The sequence below is a fragment of the Piliocolobus tephrosceles genome, chromosome 2, assembly GCF_002776525.5.
Source record: "Piliocolobus tephrosceles isolate RC106 chromosome 2, ASM277652v3, whole genome shotgun sequence".
In the NCBI taxonomy this organism is placed as follows: domain Eukaryota; kingdom Metazoa; phylum Chordata; class Mammalia; order Primates; family Cercopithecidae; genus Piliocolobus; species Piliocolobus tephrosceles.
The window spans coordinates 117,385,271-117,412,576 of record NC_045435.1 but is presented as its reverse complement, the minus strand read 5'-3'; the positions used below and the strand labels follow the sequence as shown (position 1 = coordinate 117,412,576).

General features: G+C 39.9%; 1 protein-coding gene across 1 annotated transcript; it reads right to left on the bottom strand.

The window, feature by feature from the left end:
* Nucleotides 1–1,435: 1,435 nt before the first annotated feature.
* LRRC34 (leucine rich repeat containing 34) lies at nucleotides 1,436–23,278 on the bottom strand. The gene is made up of 11 exons (XM_023213484.2): nucleotides 22,788–23,278; nucleotides 18,936–19,053; nucleotides 17,905–18,026; nucleotides 17,744–17,808; nucleotides 17,144–17,227; nucleotides 12,773–12,901; nucleotides 9,422–9,517; nucleotides 5,042–5,196; nucleotides 4,509–4,664; nucleotides 3,779–3,905; nucleotides 1,436–1,795 (listed from the first exon to the last, which is right to left on the bottom strand). The coding sequence occupies exons 1-11, from the start codon at nucleotides 22,924–22,926 to the stop codon at nucleotides 1,592–1,594; spliced, it is 1,395 nt and encodes a 464-aa protein (XP_023069252.2). The 5' UTR covers nucleotides 22,927–23,278; the 3' UTR covers nucleotides 1,436–1,591.
* Nucleotides 23,279–27,306: the final 4,028 nt, after the last annotated feature.

Genomic DNA, 27,306 nt, shown 5'->3' with positions numbered 1-27,306 from the left:
TATGTGAAAAGCACATACTGCTTTATTTTTTGCTTTCAAATTTGAAACATTGTAAAATGATGAGTGTAATATGATCTGCAACAGTGTAAGATGGAGCAGTCTTTGAGCTGGGTCTTAAAGGATGATTGCTAAGAGAAAAATGAAACAATAGATACAATATGGTTGCAGATTTGCTCTTTATAATTTAGATGTGCAGAGGAAATGAGAGTTTTCCTATGGAACTTATATGTCCTTCCTCTTGAGCCCATACCCAGTGGTAAGTCTGGAAAAAATTAACTTTTAGTTTTAGCCAGTTTAAAACCTAGTCTGATATAAAGGGGATAGAATTTATAATATCTTAAGGGATTTTAAGGTAATGCTTAATGTTTTGGAGAAATGCTGTTTTATTTCTGCCCTTTGTCTCTCTAAAGTGGTGTCCAGACATATCTTACAAGACAGTGGCCATCAGGGTAGACAGAGTCTTTCTTGAGCCCTTCCATTCTCTGGGCATTATACTGACCTCTGTTGCGGCAGGCAGCAGCTTATAAAATAAGTAACCAAGTCTTTCCTAGTCTGGTCAGAGCCCAGTTGTCCTTTGCTGAACTGACTTCATCTCAGTTCTCTTGGATGTGGAAAACTCTCTGGGGCCCTGTCAACTGCAGCTCTGCCTCAGGCAGCAGTTTAGGTCAGATTACAGGTTTACCACCTGCACCCCACTGTGAGCTCAAGGTAAGCCTACTTGCTTCCCCTTGAGCCATCTTCTGAATCTCCCTTTGGGGGAATATGGGAACTTGTGGGTCCCTTCTGTAGCACACAGGAAGAGACCGTAGCCTGGGAAATCAAACTCTTTCCAGAATCTAGTAGACTCCCTACTACCCAGCATGTGAGGAATACTATAAAGCAATGAAAAGTGAACAGACTACTGCTACATTAAACAACATAAATGAATCATACTAATATAATGTTGAACAAAAGAAGTCAGACACAGAGTGTATATTGTATGCTTCCATTTATATAAAGGTCAAGAACAGGCAAAACTACTCTTGGTATTAGAAATCAGGATAGTGGTTATCTATGAGAGGAGGATGGGAGAAGCTAGCAGCACTGACTTGGGAAAGGGGTATGTATATGTTTATATATATTTGCCTGTATTTATGAAATTGTTATTAATACCTGTCTGTAACACGTAAATAGGATAGGTAGAATACTTTTTCAACTTACGAACTTTGAAACCCTTTGAAAGTCACTGGTAATTTGCTACCACAAACCTTTTTATTAATACTACTTAGTAACTTTCAGTTAGATACCTATAATGACCTTTACTTGCATGCTATTTCACTACTTGGTTATATTTTCATTATAAAAAGAAATTTAGTCTAGTTCCTTGGCCTCTTTATCCAGGGTTAAAACTTTAGTCTATATTGTAAAATTTCTTTTAAAAAATTACCCTACTCAGTTTTTCACAGTAGACAGTTATACAAAGTTATTATCTTTTACACATTTGAAAAAAGTAACTTGTTTTAATTTATAAAGGAAAACAAATAGGCCATAGAATATTAACCTCTGTGAAATAATAAGACAAATGTATGAAAATTATTTTAGAGCTACTTTTTCATGGCTGCTGACCTACTGGAACAAGAGCAAAACCTGCATTAGATGAGTGGTCATAAGATTCTCCAGAAGTTGATGTCCAATAATAATGCTTTTTAAGACCATTGGAGACTTCTGCAAGATATACACGTCCATCTACCACAAATGGCTCCACATCTGTATTGTCTGGTTTTAGACGACCCATTTGAATTAAGTCTGAATATGCCTAGGATTTTTAAGAAAAAACTGTATCATTAAGAAAAAATGTATTCAATTTACAGTGCTTAAAGAAATTTAAATATTCAAATTAGCTGTGCTAATTTGTAGTTTAAAATAAAATATTCTGAATAACATTGCTGAATTTTAATATTTTCCAGGTATTGTAGGTAGATTTTTATTCATTTAATTACACAGAATGAAATTATAATGTTGCAAAACTTATTTCTAACTTTTAATGTATTAGATATGTTTCGTAATTTTGTGACTCCTAGAGTTAATTTTCTATACTACCAATTTTGTGGACCAAAGCTCTTATGGTCAAAATTTTCAAGTCCCACAGATGTTCATAAATTGGAATAGGTAGGGAAGCTGGATAGGAGGGCTGTTGTATACATTCTTAAAAATCTGCTGATAGCTAGTTACCCATTCCTCAGAAAAATTAAGGGAATCCCAGATTTGGACATCCAATTATATAGAGTTCATGACCCCCCTGAATCTAATCTACAGATTTAGGCTAAGAGAGACAATTCCATAGAATTGGATGCTGACCTATTTATTACTTCTTAATTGTAGAATTTAGATATATATATATATATATATATATTTTTTTTTTTTTTTTTTTTTTTTGAGACAGAGTCTCGGTCTGTCGCCAAACTGGAGTACAGTGGCACAGCTCACTGCAACCTCTGTCTCGGGTTCAGGCGATTCTCCTGCCTCAGCCTCTTGAGTAGCTGGGACTACAGGCCCACGCACCACCACAGCCAGCTAATTTTTTTACTTTTGTACTTTTAGTAGAGATAGGGTTTCACCATGTTGGCCAGGATGGTCTCAATCTCTTGACCTCGTGATCCCCCCGCCTTGGCCTCTCAAAGTGCTGGGATTACAGGCATGAGCCATGATCCTTAGTATCTATGTAACAGAGTCATACAAACATGTTGAACTGGGTTGTCAGTAAGGTTGGCATTATGGAGAAAGATGGAAATTTAAACATTAAAAGATTTAAAAGTCAAGTTGGTTTTTGCTTTAGCTTGTCATTCATCATTAGTTCCAGTTCCAAACTCAACTTACTCAGCTTCTGGTGGGTAGAACCTAAAGGATTATGGATGTTTTTCTAAAATTAAGGGTTGGTTTTTTTTGGGAGGGTGGTTTAGACAATACTGTATGTTTTATTACTCTTTTTAGTGGTGGAATTTTGGTTAGTCCTTTTGCAAATTTTGAGAATTTTAACATCTACTTTTTCCCCTCATTCTTTCCAAATGAAAACTGTTACCATTATTTCTGCTTTGAAATTAGTATCAAAGGCTATCTGTATTTATGTGAGCAACATGCCAAATATTTTGATAGCTTGTACTCTGTCTCTCCCGTTCCATATTTTGGTATAATTATTAGGGAGCAGATCAGAAATTTTGTTACATCTGATCAATAATTATGATTTTTTTTAACCTTTTTTTTTCTTTTTGAGACGGAGTCTTGCTCTGTCGCCCGGGCTGGAGTGCGGTGGCCGGATGTCAGCTCACTGCAAGTTCCGCCTCCCGGGTTTACGCCATTCTCCTGCCTCAGCCTCCCGAGTAGCTGGGACTACAGGCACCCGCCACCTCGCCCGGCTAGTTTTTTGTATTTGTAGTAGAGACAGGGTTTCACCGTGTTACCCAGGATGATCTCGATCTCCTGACCTCGTGATCCACCCCCCGTCTAGGCCTCCCAAAGTGCTGGGATTACAGGCTTGAGCCACCGCGCCCGGTCGTTTTTTTAACCTTAGAGGAATTCAAACTGTGTCATTGAGTGATGTGTAATACTAATACATAGTTTTAGTATCTTTTGTTATTTCAACCACCAAACTCTCTAGTAGCTAATTTTAGGACTTATGTTAATTATCAAAACTGCAGTGTCTCACTGTGTAACCATTTCTGAGGCACCTGTAAATAATATCCGATGTTACAGAGATGATCCCAGAAAAAACCTTCAGTGAAGGAAAAAACTTAAAACTTACTACACATGTAGCCTCATCAAATTTGTTTCCCCAAATGTAGATATGAGAGAATGTGAGATTTGTTTTCATTGATTGTGAAAGTGCAACAAGTCCTTCTCCCTCTATGTTGTTGCTGACTACTGACAACCTGAAACCAATAGTTCCACAAGGAAAGAATACAAAAATTAGCAACATTTATTACAAACATTTTCTTGTGTAGTCTTAGCATTATTCCTCAGTATGTTGTAATGTAGTGGTAGAAATACTGACCCATTTAATTCCTAAAATCCAAGAAACTTAGTTTTCTAATTAGATCTTTAGGCACTTACTAGAGCTAACTACATTTTGAAAGTCTTCTGTTTTATATTTTTCAGTAAATGTTTGGGTGGATAGCAGATATATTTTTCTGGATAAATGCATCCAAGTATTTTATTCTTTAGTTAATTTTTATTTTTAAAAGTCTTGATCATATTGAATGCTTCTGATTTTTCTATTAGAATTCAAGATAAATAATATAAGCAATACAAATTTTCTCATTAATTTGAAGGAATCATTAGTAGAACCAGTCTTAATTGTAAAAGACAGTACATTTGAAAAATAGAAATTGAAATGTTTACTGTAACTTAATACTATGTCAGTTTAGAAGCTGAGTTTTCATATTTCATCATCATCTTAAGAGTTAAGGGGTTTGAGGTTAGTATTTAAAAATTTGCTTTTTTGTTATTTTGATTAAATATAAAACCATACTAACGCTTTAAGACTCCTGTTGTGTGAAGTAAGAGTTTCACTGAGATACTTTGCACCTGCATTTTCTATTCTGTTAAAGGAAAGATCTATTACTTCCAGGGTAGTGTTGCTTTTCAGTACATCAGCCAAATACACCATTCCATCATGAGTTATTTTGTTGCTGGGAAAGGAAAAATAGTTATATTTGAAAATATGAAATAGTGTTTTTATTCATAGTGATAAGATGCTTGAAAACTTAAACAGTACTTTGTGTTTTAGTAAAGGTTTATTTTAATCACTTGATTTCCAAGAAAGTTAATGAAAATTCACCATAAAATATTGCTTTCATTCTTGTTTACACAACTAAATTGCTCATTTATGTTACTAAAAGATAGCAGTATTAAATATTAAAGCTTAGGACAAAGGGTTGACAATTGGTTGCAGTTTCTAATCACTGGAAATAATGTCTAACAAAGTATGCCAATTACCATGAATATTTATATATAGATTATTCCCATGATTTAACTTTGAATTATTAATGTGTAAATTATCACTTACCAGCTGACATCAAGGTAGCGCAGGCTACTGTTCAGATACAGTGCATCACATAACTGTTGTATACCACTGCTTTTTATATCATGCTTACACATGTGTAGTACAGCAAGACAGTGATTTTCTTTCAACATGCGGCCTATATGGACTGTGGACTCTTCCTAAAAGTGGATAAAATCTTATTTCTAAAATATAATTTTGAAGTAGTGCATGTTTATCAGACATATGCTGTTATTTAAATTAGCTTTTAAAAAAGATTATATTGGTTAAAACTTAGTCTACAATTTGCATTTGTTTAGTCTATCTTAAAAAAATTATCTTTGCCACAAATGATATTTTTTACCTTCTCAGAAGGTAAAATATAGTCACTATATTTTACAAGTGCCTGCTACCTAAGTGATGTAAAAGATGCTGGTTAATTTGGGTTTTTAAAGGAACAATAATCAGTCATTTCGAAAGGAAAAAAAAAAATGGTTCCATCATGTATTGAGCTTGTAATCCATCTTTCAAGTCTCTAAACCTTTCTTGTACCTTCCTTATGTTCTTAAACTTTGCTCTTGATCTCTACTCTTGACGGTTTTCAGACAAAATACAAAGACATTTCCCAATCTTTATTTTATATTAAGAATACACTCATTAACCCTGTGATATATCTGATCCTTCCCTTTTATATTCATCTCAAATTCCTAAGAGGTTTTATTCTTATTTTCTGATCATCAGAAGACCTTTTTTTAAGTTCCACAATCTTGCTGCTTTTAGGCAAAAGATACATAGCATCAGTGAAGATTTGAATACCAGGCATTTTAAGTTTTTAACAAAATCAAAGCATATTTTCAAATGAATAGCCCAAAGTATTTTGTGACAAGAAGTACTCTTGCATGATTGCTGTATAACATAATAAGTCACTGGAAATGCTGATGATGAACATAGATAACTATATGTGTTCTTGTTATACATAAAGGTACTTTGAAAAAAACTTTAAATGAAACCACATAGCAATAGCAGAAAGTACATGAGCTTTATAAAAATCATATCTGTCAGATACTAGCTTTACCTTTTACTGGCTGTATGACTTTGGGCAAATACTTTCATCCAGCTGAGTCTCAATTTCCATTTTAGTAAAGTAGCTGAAATTATGCTTCCCTCACAGAAATAAGTTAACTGAAAAAAGGTGCCTAGCACAAAATAAGTGTTCCATAGGCAGACTACAAAGCATTTATTATTGTTCAATATTCTGTAATTCTGTATTTGCTGAAATTGCTTTGACACTGAAAAGATATACCCAAAGGAATGTTATGTAGACTAGTATCTTCAAAAATGCAAGCCAGCCTTGCTAAAGGGATGCTGTGTAGTCTAGGAACGTAAAAAAACGCAAACCAACCACACTTAGGGGGTTCCACTATTGCTCTACCTAGTGCCAGGCACAGAAGACAAACATATTATGTTTTTGTGTTTGGGCCTTGATTGTAGTTCTAGGCTATAAAGCTTGAAAGCAGGAGTATCCTAATTAAGGGAGGAACTATTGTCAGAAATAGTAAAGGGTTTTAGCCCCATTCACCGAGTTTGTGACTTGATTTGTCTAGCGTGGCACCTGGCATCACTATTTTTCAAGCTCCCCGGATAATGCCAATGAGCGTTAAAGGTGAAGTCCAACATCTTAACAGCTTTTTGTTATCCCATTCCTCCATGGTAATAAAACAGTAAAACCCGTAAATGTAATTAATTTGCAGGTTTGTATTTGGGAACAGCAATTTAAGAGCAGAATCGTAGCCTTGGGGATAGAGAAGGTAGTGGCTGTCCTGGAGAAGAACAAAACAGGCTAGCACCTAGCTGGCTGCCAGAAACGCCAGGCAGAGAGCAACAAGGGAGCCTGGGCTTTTAATAATAAGTATCCTCAGGTAGATTTAGGAATGACAGCACTCAACATATTTTAAAAAGGGATCATGCTTATAATGTGATCTCCTATATATAAACATATTTCTGCACAGATACAATCCAGAAATTTTTAATTTAGCCTTCAAATCTCCTGTCATGTCCTCAATCTGAGAACCTCCCTATCACACTCACCTCCCCTGCTTTGATTTCCATTACCCTCCTTATGTCCCCATGGCACCCCAAGCATATCACTCTCCAGACTTGTCAAGCTCCTTCCACCTAGATGGAAAACTCACTGAAGACAAGTGCTATGTAATTTATTTGACTTTAATACCTCTAGCACCTGGCTTGCATTGTGTCTGATTTAAGGTTGCATTCAAATATTCATGGTGTGAATGAATCATGAGTGAAGCAATTCACTGCAGGCCCACTTTGAGCTGTATTTTGCTAGTCTTTTGTTTTGTTTTGTTTTGTTTTGTTTTGTTTTGTTTTGTTTTGTTTTGTTTTTGAGACGGAGAGTCTTGCTCTGTCGCCCAGGCTGGAGTGCAGTGGCCGGACCTCAGCTCACTGCAAGCTCCGCCTCCCGGGTTTACGCCATTCTCCTGCCTCAGCCTCCGGAGTTGCTGGGACTACAGGCGCCCGCCACCTCGCCCGGCTAGTTTTTTGTATTTTTTTAGTAGAGACGGGGTTTCACCGTGTTAGCCAGGATGGTCTCGATCTCCTGACCTCGTGATCCACCCGTCTCGGCCTCCCAAAGTGCTAGGATTACAGGCTTGAGCCACCGCGCCCGGCCCTGCTAGTCTTTTAAATATTTTAAAAATAGGAATGTATTTGAAGATTCTGAGGGTCTTGTTGAAAAGACTGGATTTACGTACATGAAACAAGGTGATGTAAAACTGCAAAAATTCTGGTACCGAAAAGTGCAAAGATAACTGAAAGGGAGATATCTATGTAGGCAAAGAATGTAAAATACACTTCTGAATATGAGAATACTACTTTAAAAATATCGTTAATTCTCAGTTATTCATACTGAGGGGGAACAATGAAGTAGATAATTTTAAATTATCTAAAGTGCTTTGATCATTTAAAAAGTTCAGAGTTTGGCTGGGCATGGTAGCTGATGCCTGTAATCCCAGCACTTTGGGAGGCCAAGGCAGGTAGATAGCTTAAGCTCAGGAGTTCAAGACCAGCCTGGACACCATGACAAAACACTGTCTCTACCAAAAATACAAAAAAATTAGCTGGGCGTGGTGGTGCTTACCTGTGATCCCAGCTACTCAGGAGGCTGAGGTGGGAGGATCATTTGAGGCCAGAAGGTGGAGGCTGCCGTGAGCCGAGATCCTGCCACTGCACTCCAGCCTGGGTGACAGAGTGAGACCTCATCTCAAAAAAAAAAAAAAAAGTTCAAAATTCAAACATTGACATTGATTGACTGATTGAGATGAAGATGAAGTCTTGCTCCGTCGCCCAGGCTGGAGTGCAGTGGTGAGATCTCAGCTCACTGCAACCTCTGCTTCCTGGGTTCAAGTGATTCTCCAGCCTCAGCCTCCCAAGTAACTGGGATTACAGGCACCTGCCACCATGCCTGGCTAATTTTGTATTTTTAGTAGAGACTGGGTTTTGCCATGTTAGCCAGGCTGGTCTCAAACCGCCTGTCTCGGCCTCCCAAAGTGCTGGGATTACAGGTGTGAGCCACCATGCCCAGCCAAACATTACATTTTAAACATTGAACTTTATAAAGTGCTTAGACCATTTACTTTTCCTAATAGTTAGATACACATTTTTGTTTATACCAATAATAACGTGAGTACTTATTCTCTAGCTGTTTACAAGTGATAGGAGAAGAAAGCCACCCAGAAGGAGCAAGATGTCATGAAAGTAGGAACCATGTTTTTACTCATCTTTCTGTCTCCAGCAAGCAGCTTATCTATAGATAGGATCAAGTCCAAACTTCCCAGACTGCTTTTCACACACATTTTGCTTTTATTACTCATGATTTCAAAGGTGTAATGGTTCAGCCACATCAATGTAACAAACAGTTCACACTGGGCTCTTATAATGTGGCCTTTAAAATCTTCACTATTAGGAGAATGGCGTGAACCCAGGAGGCAGAACTTGCAGTGAGACGAGATCGTGCCACTGCGCTCCAGCTTAGGCAACAGAGTGAGACTCCGTCTCAAAAAAAAAAAAAAAAACACTTCATTATTTATGCTTTCATCTTGACCACTTTGACCCTCGCAGGTTTACTCACTAAGAACTTGAGTTTCAAGAGAAAAGATGACATGTTTGCTGCTTAAGTAAGCAATATCTAAAAGCATATTTAGTTATAAACGTCTTACCAGGAATTGATATAATTTTCCTTTAAATAAACATTTTTATAAATAGTAGTTTACAAGATATAATACACATATCTCTAAAAATACAGTGTATTCATGTACCTTGACAAACTTGTAGTAGTACCTTAGTTTCATTCATGTTGTTATATTAACTACCATCACTTTGAATACATACCTGTTCACCATACAGTATAGGTCGGTTTAGGTTTATTGCCTTAATTGCTTGGTTTCGAGTTAGTACTGTAGCAAATGCTATCACACTTTGCATTCCCTAAAAACAGGTAAATTCGTTAAGGAAACTGACAAAGTATACAATAATCTCGCTACATAAATATTTCAAGATCAGCTATCTGCATTCTGATAAAATTATTTTTAAAATTTAAGCATTCCTTGCACTTTGAATTGTAAGTTGATCAAATTCAAAAATGAATTGTTACTGTATTCTTTTCTCCTGGCCCTAAAATCTATCTAAAACATGGCATGGGGAGTTTCTTAATGTTTTAGTGTCCATTTCCTGAGTGTTTCCCTCTAGGTTTTTATTCCTCACCCCTCAAGCTTCTATGTGGATCCCAGCTAGAGCTCATACTACTTATGCAACACATTTCATTGTATAAGCACTCTTATATTCATACTAGTACTTTAAGTGTGTGTGTGGTGGGAAAAGGTTACCAATCACATTTTTCACAGATCCCATAGGCCTCTCTTGCTCTATCTGAAAGGGCCTAGTCCTCCCCCATATGTGTGATGGACACCACCATGTACACCCAGTTGGTATGCCGGAAACCATGGGCTTCCTCTCACTCTGCCATTCCTCTTAACCTTCCCATCCAGTTGATCACTAAGTCTTACAGATTCTGCTGCCTCCAAAAGATGTCTCAAATTAGTCTGTTCCTGTCCATCTCCGTGGCCACCACCCCAGCCCAAGACCTCCTCACTTCTCACCTGGACTTCTAAGTGGTCAGATGGCTTCTTCTTTAATTTTCCACAGAGAAACTAGTAATCTAAAACTGCCAGATCATTACCCCTCAGAGCTTTTCCAGATTTCCATGATTTGCTTTTTCCATAATTTGCATTATAACACAACCCCCACTTCTTCCCCTTACCCATGACCTACACCCACACAACTTTGCCATATCTGGCCTCTATAAGCTTCTCCACTTTTACTTTGAGGCACTCTTAACTTTGTCTGCTCAGCCATTCTGACTTCTCAGTTATTAAAACCTGTGAGACTTGCTATTTTATTATTCATGTACCTCCCTTGTGATTTTTGCCATATCTGAATATGCAAAATATTTAACACTATTTTTGTTTTTATTTATTTTTTGAGATAGGGTCTCACTGTGTCGCCCAGGCTGGAGTGCAGTGGCACACTCAGCTCCCTGCAGCCTTAACCTGCTGGGCTCAAGCAATCCTCCCACCTCAGCCTCCCTAGTAGCTGGCATGCAACACCATGCTTGGTTAATTTTTGTATTTTTTGTAGAGACGGTGTTTACCCATGTTGCCAAGGCTGGTCTCAAACACCTGGGCTCAGGCGATCTGCCTGCCTTGGCCTCCCAAAATGCTGGGATTACAAGCGTGAGCTACCACGCCCAAACTTACTTTTACACTATTTACTTAATACTTTCCCATTAAATCAACTCACTTTTTCACTTACATTTATTTTAAAATAAAACTTTGTTCACTGCTATAAATGGAAAACCATAATCCCTTGAAACAAACAAAGCATCTGCAAAAATAAATACTTGAGTATGAAAATTACCTCACTCTGCACCAGGAATCCCACCCATGCCACACTTAAGCACTAGCTTAATGTCCGTGCATCTGGATGCTCTGCCTGGAAGGTTCTGACATGGACACTCTCCATGACAGTTTTTTCTCTCCTTCATAACTCATAAATATTACCTCCTCAAGTCTTAGGCAACCATCCTGTAGCAGAATTACTTCTCCCCATTATCAGAGTACTCAGTCATTTTTGTAGCACTTTGCTCTATTTCTTTATTGGTGTTTTCCCAAATAAAATATAAGTTTCATAAGGACACAGGCCATATGATTCACTGTTGTATCGTTAGTATCCAGCACAGTGACTGGTATGTGGAGATGATCAATACCGAATTAATGTTTTCCCAGAACCACATTGGCTGCATCTACCACCTTAAAAAGTTAATCTTGGCCGAGCACCATGGCTCATGCCTGTAATCCCAGCACTTTGGGAGACCGAGGCAGGTGGATCACCTGAGGTCAGGAGTTCGAGACCAGCCTAGCCAACATCATGAAACCCCATCTCTACTAAAAATACAAAAAAAAATTAGCCAGGTGTGGTGGTAGGCACCTGTAATCCCAGCTACTCAGGAGGCTGAGGCAGGAGAATCGCTTGAACCTGGGAGGTGGAGGTTGCAGTGAGCCGAGATCATGTCATTGCACTCCAGCCTAGGCGACAAGAGTGAGACTCTGTCTCCAAAAATAAAATAAAAAGTTAATCCTTCAGAATCTATTAAACCAGAGAGCCCCCTGGCCCATCTTATTTTCATGTCATATTGATTAACCTGAGGCTATACAACAGGTTCCCAAGTGTAGGCCTGAAGATTTGAAAACATGTCAGAGAAAGTGAAGCCTGGAATTTGAAGACATGCAAAAAAACACATTTCTCATTATCAGGCCAGGTGAAGGTTGAAAGCAACTTTTATATTTTTTAATAATTTTTAGAGACAGGGTCTTACCATGTTGCCCATGCTGGAGTACAGTGGATGTTCACAGGCACGATTATAGTGCACTGTAACCTCAAACTCCTGGGCTCAAGAGATTCTCCCACCTCAGCCTCCTAAATAGCTGGGACTACAGGTACATGTCATGTCACCCAGCTTCAGAGCAGCTTTTAGCATCATCATTTTAAGTTTTTGTGCTACAATATAAGTAACTACTAAAAAGTATTTTATTTTTGTTTTGAGGCAGTCTTGCTCTGTCGCCCGGGGGCTGGAGGGCAGTGACATGATCTCAGCTCACTGCAGCCTCCGCCTTCTGGTTCAAGCGATTCTTCTGCCTCAGCCTCCTGAGTAACTGGGATTACAGGCTCCCACCACCAGGCCCCAACTGATTTCTGTATTTTTAGTAGAGACGAGGTTTCACCATGTTGGCCAGGCTGGTCTTGTACTCCTGACCTCAGGTGATCCACCTGCCTCGGCCTCCCAAAGTGCTAGGATTATAGGCGTGAGCCACTGCACCCAGCCTAACCTGTATTTTCAAAAGTAAAAAAATTATATGAATAAAGTAATATTTGTTTAATTAAAGTGAACATGATCTTTTTCTAAAAATTCCATACAGTTTAAGATGAGCTATGTAGATGGACGTTTAGGAATATTTTTATTAAGTATTTTTCTGTTATTTACTATAGTCTAATTTTATTAATCTGCACTATTATGTCTAGGGGAAAAATACCTTTTCTCTGATATTAGACATAAGAGGCAAAATTAGTCATTGATAAGACTCATTTAGCTTATCTGGATGATTTTCTCATAACCATTTTACTCACCAGGTCACAGTCACCCAGATCTAATTTCTCTAAGGATGAATTAATTTGCAGCATTGCAGCAAAAAACATTCCACCTTTATTTTCAATTTTGTTTCCAGTCATTCTTAGGTATTTCAGAGTCTGATTCTTCTGAAAAGGAAAACAAAATTTTATTCAAAAATTTTTAATCCACAGAATTCTATACATTACATGAATTAGGAGACTATTACTATTTGCAGCCTCCAATTTTCATGGAGACAGACCAGGGTATATTCCTTTTTTTTTTTTTTTTTTTTTTTTTATCTCGCTCTGTCGCCCAAGCTGGAGTGCAGTGGTGCGATCTCAGCTCACGCAAACTCCGCCTCCCGGGTTCACGCCCTTCTCCTGCCTCAGCCTCCCGAGTAGCTAGGACTACAGGCGCCCACCACCACGCCTGGCTAATTTTTTTTTTTTTGTATTTTTAGTAGAGACAGGGTTTCACCGTGTTAGCCAGGATGGTCTCGATCTCCTGACCTTGTGATCCACCCACCTCGGCCTCCCAAAGTGCTGGGATTACAGGCATGAGCCACTGTGCCCAGCCAGAACATAACATTCAATCTACCATAATAGATAAAAATCTAGTTTAACAGTTGAGTGGAAATAATGCCCAAGAAACAGATGCCCAAGCAATAACCAGCAAATAAAGCATATATTAATAAACTTTCCTTTCACTGGAAAAATCTGTAAATTTATCTTAAGAAAATTATAGCACTTCACTTTTTTAAATTGAGGTGAAATTCACATAACATAAAACTGACCATTTTTAAGTATACAATTCAGTAGCATTTAGTACATTCAGTGTTGTGCAGTCATCACCTGTAGCTAGTTCCAAAACATTTTCATCATCCCTGAAACCAGTCCTATTCCATTAACCAGTCACTCCCCATTCCTCCTATATCACTTTTAAAGTAATATAATGTGATAAATGTTTCACAAAATTACAGACATTTCATCATTCTAATGAGTAAATATTAGGACATATGTGGGGAAAAGAAAGATCAGACTATTACTGTGTCTATATAGAAGGAAGTAGACATAAGAGACTCCATTTTGTTCTGTATTTGAGATGCTGTTAATCTGTGACCCTACCCCCAACCTTGTCCTTGCAAGAGACATGTGCTGTGGTGACTCAAGGTTTAATGGATTTTGGGCTGTGCAGGATGTGCTTTGTTAAACAAGTGCCTGAAGGCAGTATGCTGGTTAAAAGTCATCACCATTCTCTTAATCTCAAGTACCCAGGGACACGTACACTGACAAAGGTTGCAGGGACCTCTGCCTAGGAAAGCTAGGTATTGTCCAAGGTTTCACCCCACGTGATAGTCTGAAATATGGCCTCGTGGGAAGAGAAAGACCTGATCGTCCCCCACCCTGACACCCGTGAAGGATCTGTGCTGAGGAGGACTAGTGTAAGGAAAGAAGCCTCTTGGCGGTTGAGATAGAGAAAAGCATCTGTCTCCTGCCCATCCCTGGGCAATGGAACATCTCCTTGTAAAACCTGATTGTACGTTCTGTTTACTGAGAAAGGAGAAAACTGCCTTAGGGTGAAAGGTGGGACTTGCTAGCGCAGTGCTGCTCTTTATGCACTAAAAAGGTTTATGAAGATGTTTGCATATGCATATCAAAGCACAGCACTTTTCCTTAAACTTATTCATGTCACAGAGATCTTTATTCATACGTCTTACTGCTGACCTTCTCCCTACGATGATCCTATTATCCTGCCACTTCCCTTTTTCTAAGATGGTAAAGATAATTATCAATAAATACTAAAGGAACTCAGAGACCCGTGCCAGTGCAGGTCCTCTGCATGCTGAGTGCCGGTCCCCTAGGCTCACTTTTTCTTTCTCTATACTTTGTCTCTGTGTCTCATTTCTTTTCTCAAGTCTCTCGTTCCACCTAACGAGAAACGCCCACAGGTGTGGAGGGGCAGGCCACCCCTTCAAACATATAGTAGTGTAAATAATTATCACAATTCAAACCCCTCTGTGATCAGGAAGAAGGAAAGGATGTCCTCTCACCACTTCTATTTAACATTGTGCTGGAGGTTCTAGCCAGGGCAGTTAGCCAAGAAAAACAAAAAGAAAAACCATACAAATTGGAAATGAAGTGAAACTCTGTATGTGACACTGTCTTGCATAGGGAAAATCCTAAGGATTCCACCAAAAAAAAACTGTAGAACTAACACAAGAGTTCAGCAACATAGCAGGACACAAGATCAATATACAAAAAATCAGCTGTATTTCCATGTGCTAACAATGAACAACCTAAAAATGAAATTAAGGACAACAATTCCACTTACAATAGCATCAAAAAATAAATAAATAAATAAATAAAACGTTAGGAATAAATTTAACAAAAGAAATGTAAGACTTGCACATTGAAAACTACAGAGCATCGCTGAAAGAAATGAAAGGCCTTAAATAAATGAAACATCTCATGTTCAAAGTTTGGAAGACTTAAGATGGCAATACTCCCCAAGGTGATCTACAGATTTACTGTAATTCCTTTTTTTTTTTTTTTTTTTTTTTTGAGACGGAGTCTCGCTGTGTCACCCAGGCTGCTCACTGCAAGCTCCGCCTCCCGGGTTCCCGCCCTTCTCCTGCCTCAGCCTCCCGAGTAGCTGGGACTACAGGCGCCGCCACCTCGCCCAGCTAGTTTTTGTATTTTTTAGTAGAGACGGGGTTTCACCGTGTTAGCCAGGAAGCTCTCGATCTCCTGACCTCGTGATCCGCCCGTCTCGGCCTCCCAAAGTGCTGGGATTACAGGCTTGAGCCACCGCGCCCGGCCTCGTAATTCCTATTAAAATCCCAGCTGCGAGCCGGGCGTGGTGGCTCAAGCCTATAATCCCAGCACTTTGGAGGGCTGAGACGGGCAGATCACGAGGTCAGGAGATCGAGACCATCCTGGCTAACACGGTGAAACCCCGTCTCTACTAAAAAATACAAAAAAACTAGCCGGGCGAGGTGGCAGGCACCTGTAGTCCCAGCTACTCCGGAGGCTGAGGCAGGAGAATGGCGTAAACCCGGGAGGCGGAGCTTGCAGTGAGCTGAGATCCGGCCACTGCACTCCAGCCTGGGCGACAGAGCGAGACTCCGTCTCAAAAAAAAAAAAAAAAAAAAATCCCAGCTGCTGGCCAGGTGCGGTGGCTCATGCCTGTAATCCCAGCACTTTGGGAGGCCGAGGTGGGCGGATCATCCGAGGTCGGAAGTTTGAGACCAGCCTGACCAGCGTGGAGAAACCCCATCTGTACTAAAAATACAAAATTAGCCCGGCATCCGAGCTACTCGGGAGGCCGAGGCAGAAGAATCGCTTGAACCTGTGAGGCGGAGGTTGCAGTGAGCCGAGATCGCACCATTGCATTCCAGCCTGGGCAACGAGAGCAAAGCTCCATCTTCAAAAAAAATAAATAAATCCCAGATGCTTTTCTTGCAGAAATTGATTAACTGACCTAAAATTCATACGGAAATGCAAGCGACACAGAGGAGCCAACACAATCCTGAAAAAAGAACAAGGACACACTTCTTCGTTTCAAAATCTACTACAAAGCTATAATAATCAAGATAGTGTGGTACTGGCATAAGGATAGACATATAGATTAAAAGAACAGAACTGAGAGTACAGAAATAAACCCCTGTAATGATGGTTAACTGATTTTTGGACAAAGCTGTCAGGACAATTCAATGGGAGAAAGAAATCTTTTAACAAAAATGATGTTAGGACACGTGGATATACACATGCAAAAGAATAAAGTTGGACTCCTACCTCATACTATATTCAAAAATTAAAATGGATCAAAGAATTAAAGAGCTAAAACTATAAAACTCTTTAAAAAACATAAATCTTTGTGACTGGGTTTTCAAGATGAACCTTGAAAACATTAAGCCAGTCACAAAGGCCATATATTGTATGATTCTGTTTATATGAAATGTCCACAGTAGGCAAATATATAGAGAGATGAAGTAGGTTAGTGACTGCCAGGGGCTGGAAAGTAGGGGGTGGAAAAGATGGAGAGGGATTGCTTATGAGTTTAGGGCTTTTCTTTTTAGGGTGATAAGTATGTTTTAAAAATAGTGATAGTAGTGATACTTGCACAGCTCTGTGAATATATTAATACTTAAAACACCACTGAAGACTTTCAAAGGGTAGATTTTATGTATGTGAATTAAATCTTAGTAAAACTATGACTTCAAAAGTGTTCATGCAATGTCTACACTTTATTGAATAAAGTATAATAAAAAATATGCATTCCTACAATATTAAAATAAGTTCACTTCAACATCGGATGCTGTTGGTTCCAAGCTATCAGAAGTTAGAATTTCCAAATAAAATGTTAGTTTGAAATACATAAATGCTTACATGTAGCACTTTAGCAATCAATTCTCCACCTTCAGGCCCAATATCATTAAACATGAGGTTTAAGTAAATGAGATTAAGTTGTTTCTATAAGAGAAAATAAGCTATTACACATTATTACTATTATTGGAAATTTATCAGTTTTACATACATCCACACAGTATATATATATATCTATATACACACACACACAGTATATACTTTATTGAATAAGTGTTTTCCTCCAAAGAAAATCTTTATAACCAAGAAAAACTGTATCCTAGCAAAAACAACTACCATTAAGGAAAAAAAAAAATCATTCTCATGTAAACAAAATATAATTACAATATAAATGAAAGAAAAACTTTCATTTTGATCAATCTGAAAGATGGATGTGGTGTATATATTTAATCATGGTGTACAAGTTTTGCAAAAGAACTCAGGAGCTCTAGCTACTGGCTCCATTGAGACCAAATTCACAGTGGGTTTCCAGTATATTTCAAGTGTTCTAGCACAGAGTCGGGACCCTTGACATCGGGTAAAACTAGTGTTTTATGTGTGTGTCATTAGACTAATTGGTTTCACTGTAAATGGAACTAAGGACATTTTGTAGTAAAATAATACCTGAACCAGTTTCGCAGCATAGTATGCACCAACATCACTTAGAAGGTTATATCCAACATCCAAACCTGAAGCACAGATGAATAGAGCTGATATTCCTTATAAAGAATACTTAAAATCAGATCAATGAAAAGCAGGAGGTATTGATTCTTATGGAAACATACCATTAATATACAGACAATTCTTTAAAATTCTGGAAAGAATCCAAAAATCTTCACCTGTAATTCTTTCTACTGGCACTAAGCGATTGTTCCCAGCAATGTTTAATGTGATTCCTGCTGCTAGCCTGTTAAAATAAAAAAAAAAAGATTTTGAAATAGAAACCCAGTAAAGAATTAAAGTATGTTTCCTTCATGTATAAATAGTCATATCACAGATAACAGTTACTAGAAGCAAGCATATAGTAAGTAGACTTATATAGTATATTTATAACAGTTAACTTAAAACTACTGAACATTCTGCAGACTGCAAAGTGCTTTAAAAGATTCCATATAATTTTTCTCTCACACACACTCACACTCACACAAACAGTATCCCCACTTTATAGATAATAACACTGAAAACTTCAATTATTTTCTTAGACAAACCCAGCTCAGGTCAAGCGCGGTGGTCACGCCTGTTAATCTCAGCACTTTGGGAGGCCAAGGCGGGCGGATCGCCTGAGGTCAGGAGTTCGAGACCAGCCTGGCCAACATGGGGAAACCCTGTCTCTACTAAAAATACAAAAATTAGCTAGGCATGGTGGCGGGCACCTGTAATCCGAGCTACTCAGGAGGCTGAGGCAGGAGAACTGCTTGAACCCAGGAGGCAGAGTTTGCAGTGAGCCAAGATCATGCCACTGCACTCTAGCCTGGGCAACAGAGGGACACACTCGTCTCAGGAAAAAAAAAAAAAAAAAAAAAAGATTCACCCCGCCCACATACACAAAAAAAAGATTCACCCCGCCCACAGAAGTTAAAGATCACTCTGGAGCCCAAGCGTGGGTACTCCCGGTCTAGTGCTCTTTCCTGAATGCTATACCACCTCTAAGACCTACTAACAGTGTTGCTCGTCTGCTTACTTACCTGAATCAAACGGTGTATCCATTTTACCAAGCATTTTCAAATGGCTATAAAATCACTCAATATGTTAGGATTTTCACACACATGAATATAAGCAAACACTATTAATGTAATCAAGTATTTGTCTTTCTTACCCCTTTTTAATTTCTTCATCCACTTCTTGGAGTATACGCAATATAAAAGGATTAATTTTCTGGGATTTTTCCATACACAGGTTAGAATAATGTTCCTGGAGACCAGATTCTGGAGATTCTGAAAAATATATGCATCCTCCATCACATATAAATTATTCTAGAAACTTTTTTAAATACCATAAAAACTATACTTATGTCAAAGATATGAGTAGTATGTGTGTATAGTGGGGGTAGGGAAGAAAAGGAAACAGAAATAAGGTTAGAAAAAGAGAAGAGAAAAATAATGGGATAGATAATTAAAACGCAGTTTGGAGAACTAGGGCCACTGAACCACTGAGGCCTGGCAGACACTGGCTCAAGTGAGCACCCTACGTTGGAAGTGACATTAGGGGAGAACTAAGCTCCATTATGTGCCAGGCCTGGTAGCTGAGGAAAATGACTTCCAAAGAAATTATATATTTTGTCCTAAACCATGCAGCTAATAAGGGCAGAGTGCAGAATCAAACTGATTCCAAAACCTCTTTCCACTGTGCCCTATTGGGTTGCAGTGACTCAACATTTCTTTCTTTCTTTTTTTTTTTTTTTTTTTTTTTTTTCAGTATCTCAGCATCCATCAGAGGAAAAGGTTTCTTAAAATAGCTTCATATAAAAACAATTTTATCTAATAACCTAACTCAAAAGGGATCTGAAAAATCACCTACTCCCACAAGCTTCTTGGACACCCTCTACACCATCCCAAGTTTGAATGTAACTGTCAGTTCTTCATACCAAATCGAGGCCTGGCTCACAGAAGCTCTTCTCCTACCCAGCCTTCCATTTCCTCTTTCTAAAGGTGACTTTTCCCTAAGTTCTTAAGAAGACAGAAACAAAGCAGGAATTGAGATCTCCTTTCTGTTATACATGCAGCTTTCCTTAATGACCTTACTGTTTTCAGTAATACCTCAAAAGCATCTTCTGCAAGGCCTACGTCTTCTGGGGTGGAAGTTATGCTGTTACTTTTCTTAGAAGCACAGGCCACTGTTTTTGTTTCTATACTTCTACCTTTTGTGGATGTCTTTAAAAATCTGTGCACAGAGATCTCATTGCTCAACCAGCTTAGCTTTTTAGGAGCTGGCTTCTCTTCTAAGTCTCTATATCTCAGAAATGTTGTTTACTGAGTGTCCTTTGCACTCTGAAGAATAATGAGTTCGCTAAACGGATCTGCAGAACAAGATTTAACATGAGGAACATTATATTTCAGATGAAAGCAAACAAAATTTTCTTATGGTTTTTATTTTTATTTTTATTTTTATTTTTTTTAAGACAGAGTCTCGCTCTATCGCCCAGGCTGGAGTGCAGTGGCCGGATCTCAGCTCACTCTTATAGTTTTTAATAACCTTTTTAAAAATAAATTTAATATACTTATTCCAGACAATTTGGAAATTTCTTTTTTTTTGAGACCAGTTCTCAATCTGCCACCCAGGCTGGAGAGCAGGAACGCAATCTCAGCTCACTGCAACCTCTGCCTCCCGGATTCAAGCGATTCTCCTGCCTCAGCCTCCCAAGTAGCTGGGACTACAGGCACACACCACCACACCCGGCTATGAAGATGGGGTTTCATCATGTTGGCCAGGCTGGTCTTGAACTCCTGACCTCAAGTGATCAGCCTGCCTCAGCCTCCCAAAGTGCTGGGATTACAGGTGAGCCACTGCGCCCGACTGGAAATTTCTAATATTAAAAGAAAATACATGTTACTCTGCAATCCCACTGCCAAAAAACAACCACAATTGAGGTCTAGGCATACATACTTCCTAGTTTTTCTTTCATATGCATATTAAGTATTTTTTAAACAAAATTGGAATCTTTGGATATAATTTTATATGCTGTTTTTTTCAATTAACGTTATATTGTAAGCAGTTTTCCCATGTCACTAGATAATCTCTGACAATTTTAAGTAGTATAATTTCTGTCATGTGGATAGATGTACATACTGAAAAAGCTTCACCTATTTTGGAAAATTTTCATGTATTTAAATGATATTGTAGCACAATATTTCCCAAATTGTATTTTGTGGAATATTCATGTTCTACAGGATGATCAAAGGGGTTCCAAACAGAATAGGTTTTATTATCAAGTAAGTTTGAGAAGTCCTAAAATAAACAAAACTATACAGAGACACAACACTTCTCAGAGTATTTAAAACATGTGCACACTCTTCAAACTGTTAAGCCTGAGAATAGGGAAGATAAGAATGCTGCATTTCCGGCCAGGTGCGGTGGCTCATGCGTGTAATCCCAGCACTTTGGGAGGCCGAGGCAGGTGGATCACTTGAGGCCAGGAGTTCGAGACCAGCCTGGCCAACATGGTGAAACCCTATCTCTACCAAAAAATACAAAAATTAGCCGGTGTGGTGGCGCGTGCCTGTAATCCCAGCTACTTGGGAAGTTGAGGACAGAATCGCTTGAAGGCGGGCCGTGGAGGTTGCAAGATTGCAGTGAGCGGAGATCGCGCCACTGCACTCCAGCCTGGGCGACAGAGGAGACTCCATCTCAAACACACACACACACAAACCTCACTTGGAATGCAATCTACAAAATGCTGCTTTACCGTCCTCCCCAGGAAACAAAGCAAGTAGATCCCAAATAGAAGATGGAGCTGAGCTCCCAGTAGGCTTCTTTCTTCCCTACTCTCTTCCTTGGCATTAAGAGAAAGATTGCCCTGAGAATCTCCGAGATTCAGCGCTGCCCACACCACAAACAAGGCACAGAAATATGTCAGACTACAATTCATTTTCGCGAAGGCATGAAGGAATCTTAGACTACGAGCTAAATACAGCTAAACAAAATTATGGAAATATTCTTATTTAACAAGCTAGCCACAGATTTACAGTATTTAAAAGTTTCTGCTACCCTTCCTTTGACTTAAAATTCACCTATGTATTTTGTATGCCAGGATTTTATGGCACCAATGAATTGATTTCCTATACTGTATTCACATTAGAAGGAAAATAGCCTTCAAATTGTAAAGTAAAAACTAGGAAATAACCCAGCTACGCAGAAAAATGTAAAGAACCTGTAACCCAAATTTCATTTTTTCATCCACGACTCTGGCAGCACGTTTTACAATTTCCAGAGAAAGGACTTACTTAAGAGGCAGATCCCTCCAAAACATGCTTTTCTATACTTAGCCAAGCACTGGGAAATCCAAGAGATGAGCGTGAGTCAGAACGTGGGTGCCCCACTCAGAATCCGCAGTGTGTACATTTGAACAAATTGTTATCCCAGCTTAAATTTCCTCTCATGCTAAAGGCAGAGCCTAACACTGCCCATCTCCTGGATGCAGTGAGTACTATTAAGCCAGCCTCCGAACACAGTTCCATATCCACAAACATACTTTAAAACAAGCATATAAAACGGAAATGGCGTGTAAGGGGTGGCCCTTCAGGGTATGCTTAACTCGCTAAAGATCATTCATGGGCGCAGAAATATTTAAAATGGAGATAGTACAGCGGTGCAAAGTCAGAAACGGTATCAAGACCCTCATGCCCACCTGTGACCTGCTCTCTGGGACTTTCACAAAAAGGGGTCTGAGAAGAGCCCCGCAGCCACACCCTCCCGGAGGGAGACCCTGGAGATCCCGAGAGCATGGCGACAGACACCATCTGCACAACCTATCGCACAAACGGCGGAGACTCCTCTCCTGCCCTCGTTTCGGGGCGCCCCAAACCTCTGGTCACAGCTGGGGTTCCCAGGGGCACTCTCCCTCCGCGCCGCCGTGGCCTGGCGGGCTGCTAGGACTCCGGCCGTGGGACCCCGGCGCCCCTCGCGCGTTTCGTCCGGGCCAGGCCGCGCAGACGGGCTCCCTACTTCTTACCGCGCTGGCCCACCAGGGCCGCGCCCGGAGTACGGGCCTGAGTGGGGGCCCAAGCCGGGGACCTGGCCGGCTCACGGGCGGCCTTCTGGGGGCTCCCCATGCTCCTCTCACCCACTGGCTTCGGCGGCTGCGCTGCCATGGCGACCGCGCGCGCGCTTACAGTCTGCCTGCAGCTGTGAGGCGGTTACACCAGCTCCACGCTAGCCTGCGCCGAATCCCGCCAGCTGTTCCTGCCCGGGCCCGAGGCCTAACTGCTAAGGGAGTGACCGCTAACTCTGTGGAGGTCCTCTGTCACTCTGCCCTGGTTAAAGGCAGCCTGAGGGAGGGCGAACTGGCTCCTTTGCAGGGAGGAGTTCCCGAGGTTTGAGGGGCTCCGCTGCTGAGCTAGGGCTGGGGCTACAAAGAAGATTATGACAAAGCCCCCTCCTGCAAAGTGTTCACCGGCCTGCCCGGCCAGCCAAGAAGCAGAGAGTAGCATCAGCACATGATAAGTGTAGGGCTTTGGGAGCATAAAGGGTTTCGTGCTCCCAAAGGGCGGGTCTACCTCCCCAAAGGGAGGGCTTCTTGAAGGAGGTGATATCTGGATGGTCGGAAGGAGGCTGCCAGAGGGCAGACTGCTTGGTGCGTTCTGGGCATGCGCAGGTACTTGAACGTACTCAGATCAGTACAGACAACCGAGAGGCGGGCGGGGCCCGATCTACATGTGTTACTAAAAGGCCAGGGGTTGCGTCTAGATCCTGCTGCTCCTGGCACAGAATGCCAATCACTGAAACAATGAGAATTGCCAGGGAAGAAGGCAATTGCCAGGGAAGAACAAGATTTAACATGAGGAACATTGTATTTCAGATGAAAGCAAACAAAATTTTCTTATAGTTTTTAATAACCTTTTAAAAAATAAATTTAATATACTTATTCCAGACAATTTGGAAATTTCTTTTTTTTTTTGAGACCGGTTCTCAATCTACCGCCCAGGCTGGAGAGCAGGAGCGCAGTCTCGGCTCACTGCAACCTCTGCCTCCGGGGTTCAAGCGATTCTCTGGTGCTGCAGCCGAGGAGATGGGAAATCAGTCTCAAATCTGTCTCCCCAACCAACTAGAATCAGGGGTTTATATAGCAAGAAAGAAATGTGACCACTTGCAGGAAATCAGGAATTAGGGAGGGGTAAGGAAGAGGAGTTGGTTAACAGGAATTAGGTGGTCGCTTAGGGAATCATGATAGGTGAGGGATCTGGTGTCTCATTGTCCAGATGTGATGATCTGGTAGGTTTCATTTCCTTAATACTGAAACGGTAATAGTTTCCTTATCACCCTTGCAAGGCATGTGATGGTGAAGCAGGAAAATGGGGTCTGGAGGTAGGGATCATAAGGCCAATTCACATTTCGGCTATAACAGGAAATATCCTCTCCATAGGGTGTACTCCATAAACGACTTTGTAACCTTACTTCATCCTCTTCATTTACACAGGGCGTACTCCAAGTAACCAATGGAATCCTCTAAGGCGTATTTAAACTCCCAAAAAATTTGTAACGGGGCCTTTGAGCCCCTGTGCTCGGCCCACTCCCACACTGTGGAGTGTACTTTCATTTTTAATAAATCCCTTCATTCCTTCCTTGCTTAGTTTGTGCATTTTGCCCAATTTTTTTGTTCAAGACACCAAGAACCTGGACACCTTCTACCGGTAACAATGGGGGTGTGGCTTGCTTCTTTGGTGCTCTGCTGAAACCCTTAGGGGGAGCATGCAGACGGGCAGGTTGTGGGGCATGTGAGCTCGGAACCCAGGGCAGTGTCTAGGAGCGAATGCTTACAGCTTCTGAAGCGAAGCTCTGGTAGGCGTGTGTTACAGGGTGCTCTTTTAGTTTTGCTGTCTATAGGCGGATTGTGTTAATCAGCTCAGTTAGACCCTCTGTCTTATCGCAAGGACAGAGGGTTTTCTGCATCCTGGGGTTCTTGCCTTGTTGTACCGGTAAAATCGGATCACACAATGGGCTTGGAGAATGAATGCAAGGTTTATTGAATGGTGGAAGTGGCTCTCAGAGATGGATGGGGAGCCAGAAAGGGAATGGAGTGGAAAGGTGGTTTTCCCCTGGAGTCCCCTGGACTTTCCCCTGGACTCTCCGCTGACTACGCTGGCCAAATTCCCCTCGGTCTAGGCATCATTCTACCTGTGGATGGTCTGGCAGTGTCCGCTGGTGCCTGTAGGTGTGCTCTTCTGCTCCTCTGTTCCTCTCAATGTCCAGCCACCTGTGTGCTCCTCCACTGGTGTGTTCCTCTCAACATACAGGCGCTTGTGTCTGTGCCTACTAGGGTCTCTGGGTGTTTGTTTGTTTGTTTTTTGAGACAGTCTCCCTTTGTGGTCCAGGCTGGAGTGCAGTGGCATGATCTTGGCTCACTGCAACTTCTGCCTCCCAGCTTCAAGTGATTCTCCCACCTCAGCCTCCAGAATAGCTGGGATTACAGACGCCCACCACTATGCCCAGCTAATTTTGCACTTTTAGTAGAGACAGAGTTTCACCATGTTGGCCAGGCTAGTCTCAAACTCCTGACCTCAAGTGATCCACCTGCCTCTGCCTCCCAAGTGCTGGGACTACAGGCGCGAGGCAATGTGCCTGACCCTTTAACCCATTTTGGTTTGATTTTTGTATGTGGCAAGAGATAGGGGTCTAGTTTCATTCTTTTGCATATGGATATCCAGTTTTCCCAGAATCATTATTGAAGAAACTATCTCTTCCCCAATGTATGTTACTGATACCTTTGTCAAAAACAAGTTCACCGTAGATCTATGGATTTATATCTGGGTTCTCTATTCTGTTCCATTGGTCTATGTATCTATTTTTATGCCAGTACCATGCTATTTTGGTTACTTTAGCTCTGCAATACAATTTTAATTTAGGTAATGTAACTCCAGTTTTGTTCTTCTTGCTCAGGTTAGCTTTGACTATGCTGGGTCTTTTGTGGTTTCATATAAATTTTAGGATGTTTTTTCTATTTCTGTGAAGAAGGTCTTTGGTATTTTGATAGGAATTGCATATAATCTGTAAATTTCTTTGGATAAAATGGACATTTTAACAATAATTATTATTCTAATCCAAGAACATAAAATATCTTTCCTTTTGTGTGTGTGTGTGTCCTCTTTAATTTCTTACATCAATGTTTTATAGTTTTCACTGTAGAGATCTTTTACTTCTTTGGTTGAGTTTATTCCTAGGTATTTTATTTTATTTTTAGCTACTGTAAATGAGATTATTTTCTTTTTATGATTGTTTGCTGTTGGCATATAGAAATGCTACTGATTTTTGTATGTTGATTTTGTATCCTACAACTTTACTGAATTTGTTTATCCATTCTAATAATTTTTTTGGTGGAGTCTTTAGGATTTTCCAAATATAAGATTATATCATCTGCAAACAAGCATAATTTGAGTTCTTCTTTTCCAATTTGGATGCTCTTTATATCTTTCGCTTGTCTACTTACTCTAGCTAAGACTTCCAGTGCTACATTGAATAATGGTAGTTAAAGTGAGCATCCTTGTGTTGTTCCAGATTCTAGAGAAAAGATTTTCAGTATTTCCCATTCGGTATGATACTACCTATGGGCCTGTCATATATGGTTTTTATTGTGTTGAGGTATCTTCCATCTACTCTCAGTTTCTTGAAGGTTTTTATCATGAAGGGATGTTGAATTTTATCACATGCTTTTTCAGCATCAGTTAAAATGATCACATGGTTTTTGTCCTTCATTCTGTTGATAGGATGTATCACATTGATTGATTTGTGTATCTTGAGCCATCCTTGCATTCCTGAAATGAATACCACTTTGCCATGATGAATGATTTTTTTAATGTGTTGTTGAATTCAGTTTCCTGGCATTTTGTTGAGGATTTTTGCATCAAGGTTCATCAGGGACATTGCCCTATAGTTTTCTTTTCCTTTTCTTTTCTTTTTTTTTTTTTTTTTTTTTTTGGTGTGTCTTTATCTGGTTTCGGTGTCAGGATAATAGTGGCCTCATAGAATGAATTTGAAAGTAGTGTTTCCTCCTCTATTTTTCAGAATAGCTTGAGTAGGATTGGTATTAGTTCTTCTTTAAATGTTTGATAAAATTCAGCATTGAAGCCATTGGATCCCAGGCTTTTCTTTGCTAGGGTAACTTTTTATTATGACTTTGATCTTTTTACTTGTTATTGGTCTATTGAGGTTTCAGATTTCTTCATGGTTCAATCTTGGTAAATGGTGTATATCTAGGAGTTTATCCATTTCTTCTAGGTTTCCCAGTGTGTTAAAATATAGTTGATCCTCGGAATTTCTGCTGTATCAGTTGTAATGTCTCCTTTTTCATCTCTGATTTTTTTTATTGGGTCTTCTCTCTTTTTTCCTAATCTGGCTAGACGTTTATTGATTTTGTTCATCTTTTCAGAAAACTCAGCTTTTCATATCATTTTATTAATTTTTTGGATTGTTCTTTAATTTAATTTCATTTATTTCTGCTCTGATTTTTATTTATTTTCTTCTGCTTTTTCTTTTAT

What these genes read in the sequence shown, in the direction of transcription:
- LRRC34 (XM_023213484.2), bottom strand. Translation starts at nt 22,926, where the DNA reads ATGGCAGCGCAGCCGCCGAAGCCAGTGGGTGAGAGGAGCATGGGGAGC. An exon ending in ATGCTGCGAAACTGGTTCAG is followed by an intron (nt 17,228 to 17,743) that starts GTATTATTTTAC and finishes TTTCTCTTATAG; the next exon opens with AAACAACTTAATCTCATTTA. An exon ending in CACAACAGGAGTCTTAAAGC is followed by an intron (nt 3,906 to 4,508) that starts GTTAGTATGGTT and finishes TATTGGTTTCAG; the next exon opens with GTTGTCAGTAGTCAGCAACA.